The 8,829-nt window shown below is 42.7% G+C and overlaps 1 protein-coding gene across 1 annotated transcript; it reads left to right on the forward strand.

Moving 5' to 3' along the window:
- Positions 1 to 68: 68 nt before the first annotated feature.
- ZSCAN4 (zinc finger and SCAN domain containing 4) lies at positions 69 to 6,515 on the forward strand. The gene is made up of 4 exons (XM_079907647.1): positions 69 to 174; positions 3,969 to 4,471; positions 4,596 to 4,761; positions 4,854 to 6,515. The coding sequence occupies exons 2-4, from the start codon at positions 4,076 to 4,078 to the stop codon at positions 5,609 to 5,611; spliced, it is 1,320 nt and encodes a 439-aa protein (XP_079763773.1). The 5' UTR covers positions 69 to 174; positions 3,969 to 4,075; the 3' UTR covers positions 5,612 to 6,515.
- Positions 6,516 to 8,829: the final 2,314 nt, after the last annotated feature.

Raw genomic sequence — 8,829 nt, forward strand, 5'->3', positions numbered from 1 at the left:
CAGTTACATTTTATCCAATCACGTCTTTAAATGCATTATTGTCCCTGATCCTATAAAAGGGAGGAGCCTTGGGAAGGCACGTCAGATGAACCCAGTTCAGAAAGTGAGTCACACAGCGAGTCCTCAGCCTTCAGTTCAAGATTACCCAGTCTGAAGTTCAGTCTTCTGGAGGAGGTAAGTTTCCCATTTCGTGTGTGTGTGCAATTGTGTATGCGTGTATATTTATGCATAGCTGTGGGGAGAAAATTCCTAGGTACAAAGATATGGATGTCTCTCAGGCATGGGGGATCATCGATTGTGAAAGCTGCTCTGGCTGTGCAAAATCTGGCCTGACTGAAGTAGACTTCTCCTAGGAATGTCTGTTAGTCTGGCATTGCTTTTTGTTAATTTTATGTTCTAGTAATTCATTTTTATTGCATCTTGTGGCAGTGGAGGTTCACGGCCGATTGAGATGATGGTGGGGCTGAAAATGAAAGGGTGTGTGTCAGTTACCGGTGAATGCTCACGTGCTTCACATGTATCAATTCTTTTAGCTCCCATGGAAATTCTGAGCTGGGTGTCATTAGAGATCAGAGCCTCCATGACAAGGATGGAGGCCTGATGTGTAACGTGTCTGGGGCGACACAGCTTGTAAATGCCAGGCTCCAGGTTGAGAACATTGGCAGTCTGGGGGGGTTTTGTTGTGTTTTGTTTTTTATTGAGATATGATTGACATATAACATTGTATTAATTTCAGATGTACTGCATATGATACAATATTTGCATGTATTGGGAAATGATCACAGTAAGTCTAGTTAACATCCGTCAGCATTCATCATTACATTCCTTTTTCTTGTGATGAAAATTCAAAATATGGCAATTTCAAATTCCAAGGTCCTAGCCATAATAGTGCTCCGTGGCCTTGTTTGTGTGAAATTGAGTGCATGTCTGCAAATGTGACCATGTGGTCTGTGTGTGCCTGGGGTAGTCCAGAAAGAGAACCCATGGAACTTCCCTGGCCATCCAGTGGTTAAGACTCCACACTTCCAGTGCAGGGGGCACAGATTCGATCCCTTGTTGGGGAGCTAAACTCCCACATACTATGTGGTGTGGCCAAAAAATAATATATATATATATATAGAGAGAGAGAGAGAGAACTCGTGGGGAGTCCCAGGTGAAGGAGGAGGTATGGATTATACATAAAAAAGAAAAGCAATAGAGACCAGTATACCCGGATGTAGATAACCAGCCACAGTACCTAAGGTGGGGTGGGAAGGGTGAGGACAAGCCCAGGCAAAGCCTGGTGGAACCACGAAGGACTTAGTGCTTTTCCCTGAGAGCAAAAGGGAGCCATGGAGGGAATTAAGTGGAGCATGAGCTGAGCAGATTAACATTTTAAAAAGGTTGACTAAGGGCTTCCCTGGTGGCACAGTGGTTGAGGGTCCCCCTGCCGATGCAGGGGACACAGGTTCGTGCCCCGGTCCAGGAAGATCCCACATGCAGCAGAGCGGCTGGGCCCGTGAGCCATGGCCGCTGAGCCTGCGCGTCCGGAGCCTGTGCTCCGCAACCAGAGAGGCCACGACAGTGAGAGGACCGCTTACCGCAAAAAAAAAAAAAAGTTTGACTAAATAGGTGTGATAAGTGGATTAGGAGAAGGCAAGGATGTGTTCAACTTTCTCCTATAGGGTTTTGCCTAGAATCATCTTTGCCTCATTCATTGATGAGATGAGGCGTGGCTAGTTTGATCAGATCAGCAGGTGAGGTTGACATAAAACATGACATCAGTTAACAGAAATTAATTAGGTATTTGGGAGCCCACATATCCCAACAAACACCCACATTTTCTGATTTTGTGGCACAAGGTTTGCTTTTTAAAAAAAAACCCCAACAAATCCAGGGACTTTCCTGGCAGTCCAGTGGTTAAAGCTCCAACTTCCAATGCAGGGGGCGCGGGTTCCATCCCTGGTCGGAGAACTAAGATCCCACATGCTGCGTGGCGCAGCCAAAAGAAAAAAACTCTGGGAATTCCCTGGTGGTCCAGACTCCGTGCTTTCACTTCCAAGGGTGCAGGTTCGATCCCTGGTTGGGGGAACTAGGATCCTGCAAGCTGCTTGGTGTGGACAAAAATAATAATAATAATAATACAAGTCTTTGAAATGTTGACTATATATAAAAAAAACCACACACACAAAAATAGAGCAATGATATAGAAAGAGGATTAAATCTTTTATCTGTTTGACATCCCAAGGGGTATGCCTGTGGTTGCCCAGATCATTGATTTGCAGTCACAAATCAATATTGAATAATACAAACTCAGTTTCTCCTCTGAATCCTACACTCCAGTAGAAAAGGATAGGCAATACAAACAGCTCAATAGGGACTTCCCTGGTGGTGCAGTGGTTAAGAACCCTCCTGCCAATGCAGGGAACATGTGTTAGAGCCCTGGTCCGGGAAGATCCCACATGCCGTGGAGCGACTAAGCCCGTGCACCACAACTACTGAGCTTGTGCTCTGAAGCCCGCGTACCCATAGCCCGTGCTCCGCAACAAGAGAAGCCACCGCAGTGAGAAACCTGCGCACCGCAACGGAGAGTAGCCCCCGCTCGCCGCAAGTAGAGAAAGCCCATGTGCAGCAACAAAGACACAACGCAGCCAAAAATAAATAAATAAATTTACTTTTAAAAAGAAAGAAACAGATCAATATAAAATTATAACTTTGATAAGATCAGTGAAGCAGAGACAAATGTTTTTCATAAGGAAGAGTAATTGGAGAAAAGAAAGAGGTGAAAGTAAAAGGAAAATTTCCTGAGGAATGTATCATTGGGCTGACACGGGGTGTAGCTGAGGTGGTTTTGCAGATGTTTGTGTCTGATGTACGAGTTTCTAACACAAGATGAAATCATGTATATGGATTCCAGCCTGTCCTATTTCATTCACTTTCTTGTCAATTGTTTGTCATATTTTGTTTTCTTATAATGACTGAAAGAACATCTTTGTACTAGATCGCCTTCGTTCAGTTAAATCATGTCCAATTACAACTTAAGACGCTATTTACTCTTTAAAATTGAACTTTTAAAATTGAAATGTAATGCACATACAGAAAAAAGGAAAAGTGAAAGTATATACTTGGTGGATTTTTACAGAGAAACACTCATGTGTAACTACCTCTAAGATCAAGAGGTAGACTATCGCCAGCTAAAATTGGAAGTACAGCATCACACGAACTCTCTCTTTAGTCCCAGGCAAACTGGGATGTGGTCGTCCTATGGAGCCCTCCATATGTACCTATCCCAGGATCTACTATTGTTTCCAAAATTTTAACCAACATCCTAAATAATATTGATAGTATTTATATGCTTTTCAATGAACATAAACAAGAAGAAACAAAATGTATTGTTTGGTGCCGGGATTATTTCATTTGACATTCTGTTTTGTGGTTATTCTATGTTGTTGCATGAAGAATTTCTTCTTATTGCTATCAAATATGCCTCTACATCAATTAATTGTAATCTGTCCCATTGAATGTTGGACATTTAGATTATTTACAGCATGGGAATATTATGAATTATGTTGATAGAAACATTATTGTATATGCCTTTGATGCACACGAGTATATTCTTCCGTTGAGTACATGCCGAGGAGTAAAATTGATGAGTCACAGGGAATGCATAAATACAGATTTAGCACATACTAGTCAAAGCATTTCCAACGTGAGTACTCACTAGCAGTGACTGAGAGTGCCAGGGGCTCCAATCCATGCCAATGCTAACTCTATTTTATTTTAGTGATTCTGGTAGTTATTTTGTAGCATGTTGTTGTAGTTTTATTTTGCATTTCTGGGATGACTGATGAGGTTATGCTTTTCTCCATTTGTGTATTCACCAAATGTCTAGTAGAATTCATCCGTGAACTCAACTGAACCTGAATTTTGTTTGTTTTTTTTCAATTATACCAGTGTTGTAATTTATTACATATCTCTTCTATTTCTAGTTTGCAGTTCTTAAACATCCACCAGTTGTTGAAAGAGATCCCCCAAGAAACAAGTCAGCAGAGCTTGAATCCCTGAAGTTGCGGTTCTCTGAGAATTCTTGTTAAGAATGGCTTTAGACCTCAGAATCTCCTTTCAAGATGAACCATCAAGGAAGGATCCTGTGTCAGATAATCTAGAGCTTAAACCCAGACAAGGATCTGCCATCCAGGAGAGAGAGGGGATCTCTGAGTTCCAGAGCACTCAGCTCAGCTTATTTCAAAACAATAATAACTCAAGTGCAAGGCAGGAGCTGCAAAGACTCTATAAATTATTTCATTCATGGCTGCAGCCAGAAAAACACAGCAAGGATGAAATAATTTCTCGTTTGGTCCTGGAACAGTTTATGATCAATGGCCGCTGCGGTGACAGGTCCACTTTACAAGAGAAATGGAATGCAAGCGGCAGAAACCTGGAGAAATTCATGGAAGGTCTGACCGATGATGGCATGAAGCCACCTGGCTTAGTAAGTAGAGGGTTCTGACCCCCAGGGTGAGGGGAAAGGGGGTGTAAGGAATCAGTAGTCTGTTGGAGTTGCCTGGAAGTAGAGAAAGATGTTATTATAGATAGTAATCAGGCTTTGTTCACAGGTCCACGTCCACATGCAGGGACAGGAAGCCCTCTTTAGTGAGAATACACCCTTAAGAGAAGTCATTGTTCACTTCACAAAACAGTTGTCGACAGGAACTCCAGCAAGAGAGAAAATGGGGACACCTTTCTGGATGCCTCAAGATACTTCCCTTGAAACAAGACAAAGTGAGTGGGGAAAGCCCAGATACCAGAGGGATGATCTGTGTGGACTCTTTCTTGGGCATAACTTCACTGAGTCCCTTTTTCCCCCGCTACAGAATGTGAAGGTAAAGAAAATGGTGGCAACATTTCTTTGAAAACTTGTCAAGTAAATGACCGTATTACTAGTCCAAGCAATCAAATACCTTTCCTACTCATTATCCAAGAAGAGAACAGTCTGAGGCCTGAAGAAAGAGGTGTTTGTTTGGAGAATCCACTCAGCTCCAGAAGAGCAGGTCCAGACCCCTCCAGGTCCCAGGAAGGATCCCTGAAAGGACCCTCCTATCAAGATGTCCTTGTGGAGGTGGAACCAGAGTTTCTCTTCAAGCCAGACCAGGTCACCCTTGAGCCTGTTTCTACGCACCAGAGCACTGAGGGGAATTCTGCACATGGGGAACACCAAGAAAGATTCCACGGAGCCCCAAAAGTATACAAATGTGAGACGTGTCCCAAGATCTTTAGGTATTCCTCTCGGTTAAAAGTTCACCAGAAAAGACACAATAATGAGAGGACATATATTTGTGCTGAGTGTGGCAAAGGCTTCTTCCAGGCATCAGACCTACATGTGCATCAGAGGATTCATGCAGGAGAGAAGCCTTTCATGTGCAGCATGTGTGAAATGGCCTTCAACCACAAAACCAACCTTCGGGCTCACGAGAGAATCCACACGGGAGAGAAGCCCTATGTATGTTCCCTTTGCCAGAGACGCTTCCGCCAGTCCTCCACCTACCACCGCCACCTTAGGTTTCACCAGAAAATTGCCCTCAAAAGTGTTCCCTCCACACTAAAAGCTCCCTTGGCTGTGGCCCCAATGTGATGTATATAAATTATGTATGTGCGTATGTTTATTTCCATAGTACTGCTCTATAGAATATACTTTATAAAAATAATTTAAAAAAGAAAAAATGTGGCAACTTCCCTGGCGGTCCAGTGGTTAAGACTCCACACTTCCACTGCAGGGGGCACAAGTTCCATCCCTGGTCCATGAACTAAGATCCCACATGCCTTGCAGCACGGCCAAAAGTAATAATAATTAAATAAGATTAAAAATTTAAAAAGGAAAGAAAATAAATTTTAAAAGACAGTTTAAAAAAATGTAATTTCCTGATTGTATTTTCCATTTATTGTTTCACCCCTCCCCCCAAAAAAATAAGTTTATGAAGAGCAGGGAATTTCTCAGTTTTGTTCACTAAAGTATCTCAGGTGTGTAGAAAACATCTGGTACATTTCAAATAACCAATATATATCTGTTGAATAAATGAATGGATGTGTTATGTTGGTGTTTATTCTTTAAAATTTTGGCGTGTGTCCCACGTGAGAATGAAACGGAGCAGGACCCTATGGTCCTTGCCCCTCCACACACACCATGTCCTCAGCCTGCTTTTGTCTGTGGAAAAACTTTAGCAAAAGAATAAGTTTAATCAGAGAAGTGAGAAAATGCAGAAACAAAGGAAAACAGTCAAAGGAGACCAAATAATAACTGTTTAGTCATTAAGCAAAAATCAAGGATCTTTAGTTCCTCCTTAAGGACTATAGATAATATTCTGAGCCATATCCTGTGAGCTCTCTTGTAGATACTGAAACCTCCACCAGGTGGAAGAAGTTAACAGCATGATGACCAGGTTGTAGCCATGACATAGCTGCCACAATTTTGAGAATTGGCCTCAAAGAAATGTGAAAGAAAAGACCCTGAACCTGAAGACTAATTGTGCTTAAAACAATCAAGATGACGCTGATCAGAGCACAGATGACCAATTTCAAGATGACTGTTAGAGCTGACTGTGCTGTTTCTGCATGTGGTCCCCTCCCTCTGTCTATAAAAGCTCTTGCCCACTGATTGTCGCGGGGGGGTGGGGGTGGAGGTGGAGTCAGCCTTAGGACAGGCGTCCACCCTCTCCATCCCCCGGTTGCCGGCATCCAAAATAAAGCACTTTCCTTTCCACAAACCTGACCTCTTTATTGGCTTTTGAGTGGCGAGCAGCCGGACCCCACTTTCGGTTACAATAAGACAGTGAGTTCCAAGCTCAGTGGTCCAACGAGCCTTTCCCTGCCTGCTGCCCTGTCCTCTGTCCACACTCTTTATCTCTAGTGCAGCCACAGGCACCTAAAAAGGTGGGGAGCAGAGATGGAAACTTAGAAAGAGACCTTAACTGAAGAAAGGGACCTTTGTATTTAAATAATATATAATCATTTGATTTACTGGCAATTTAATAGCTAAACTGGACCTAAAGAAGAATGGTGACTGAAAGTTGCAGAATGCAATTTTATTAACAAATACCAGAAAAGTCCAATGTTTTCCATGCATTTCTTCCAGTAGATGGAACGTGTGGGGGTAGGGAAGGCTTATTTGCAAAACCAATTTGAAAGAGCAGTTTGGAGAAAACAGATTCTGTGTACAGTCGAGGCAAAAGCTCACATGCTAGTTATTGTGAACACATTTGTGATCTGGCTTCCAATAGGAAATTAGGGTTCAGTCTCATTGAGAAGCTAGAAGGTGCCCTGTAGAAATGGCCTGAATACTGGAACAGGGGCATTCTGCGGGGTAAATTGTGACACTTCTCTGATTCCCTTGCTATCGGGCTGGGATAATGCTCCACTATGTGGAGAAACCCATTCATCCATCCTCTTTCCTGGGCTGTCTCCAGATATTTTACTATGGTGAATATTCTTGCAAATCTTGGTATGAAAGAAGGCTTTTCTTTGGAAAGACCTCTGGGAGATGGGTTGTGAAATAACAGCAAAGATATATATATATATGGCTCTGCCAGGTTGCCCAGCACCCCCGAAACCCTTGTATTTTCCTAAGAGATAAGAGCACTAGGAGTTTTTTGTTTGTTTGTTTTTGGCTGTGACGCAGAGCTTGTCGGATCGTAGTTTCCTGACCAAGGCTCAAACCCGCGCCCACAACAGTGAAAAAGTGGAGCCTTAACCACTGGATCTCCAGGGAATTCCCCTGGGAGTATCTTTTGTTCTAAAATTTGATCTTGGACCCTGGCTTCTGACACAGAGCACCTAAATCCTTTTAAATTTCCTGGATGAAAGGAGTGTCTTTGGCTTTAAATGAGGTGGTGCTTGGTAGGCTCCTGGATGGCTTCAGGATGGGGACTGATCACCAGAAAGACCAAACTATGATTAGAAGCTTGGAACTTTCAGCCCCACCTCATCCCTGCATCCCTGGAAGTGGATAGGAACTGGAGATTGAGTTAATAATGGATCATGCATTCTTAAGTTCAGGACTTGGAGATCTTCTAGGTTGCCGAACACATCCATGTGCCAGGAGGGTGGCATGCCCCTACTTTACAGGGACAGAAGCTCCTATGCTCAGGACCCTTCCTGATCTCTCCCTCTGTAACTCTGTCTGGCTGTTCATCTGTATCCTTTATCATACCCTTTAAAATATAATAAACTATTTAAGTAAGTGAGTATTTCCCTGAATTCTGTGAACGGTTCTAGTGAATAATCCAATTTGAGGAGGGCAGTTAGGGGAACCTCTGATTTGCAGCCAAATCAGACAGAAGTTTTGGGTAACATGGGTACCCACTATTTGCAATTGGCCTCTGAAGTGGGGACAAATCATATGGGACTGAGCCCTTAACCTGAGGGATTTTCACTAACCCTAATTAGTGTCAGAATTCACTGAACTGTAGGACACCCAGTTGGTGCCACAATTGGTTGGTGTGATAAAACAGCCACACTTCTGGTGTCAGAAGTGTTGAGTGTGGTTACTTCAAAAAGACACACGCACCCAGATGTTAATAGCAGCACTACTTACAATAGCCAAGTTAGGGAAGCAACCTAAGTGTCATCAACAGATGAATGGATAAAGGTGATGTGGTACATACATACAATGGAATATTACTCAGCCATAAAAAGATGGAAATTCTGACATTCACAACAATATGGATGGAACTAGAGAGTATTATGCTTAGTGAAATAAATCAAAGATACATACTCTATGTTATCACTTATATGTGGAATCTAAAAGAAAGAAATAAGTGAATGTATATGATAAAATAGAAACAGACTCACAGATAC

The sequence above is a fragment of the Stenella coeruleoalba genome (assembly GCF_951394435.1).
Source record: "Stenella coeruleoalba genome assembly, chromosome: 20".
NCBI lineage: Eukaryota > Metazoa > Chordata > Mammalia > Artiodactyla > Delphinidae > Stenella > Stenella coeruleoalba.

What these genes read in the sequence shown, in the direction of transcription:
- ZSCAN4 (XM_079907647.1), top strand. Translation starts at nt 4,076, where the DNA reads ATGGCTTTAGACCTCAGAATCTCCTTTCAAGATGAACCATCAAGGAAG. An exon ending in GCATGAAGCCACCTGGCTTA is followed by an intron (nt 4,472 to 4,595) that starts GTAAGTAGAGGG and finishes CTTTGTTCACAG; the next exon opens with GTCCACGTCCACATGCAGGG. An exon ending in TTCCCTTGAAACAAGACAAA is followed by an intron (nt 4,762 to 4,853) that starts GTGAGTGGGGAA and finishes CCCCCGCTACAG; the next exon opens with AATGTGAAGGTAAAGAAAAT.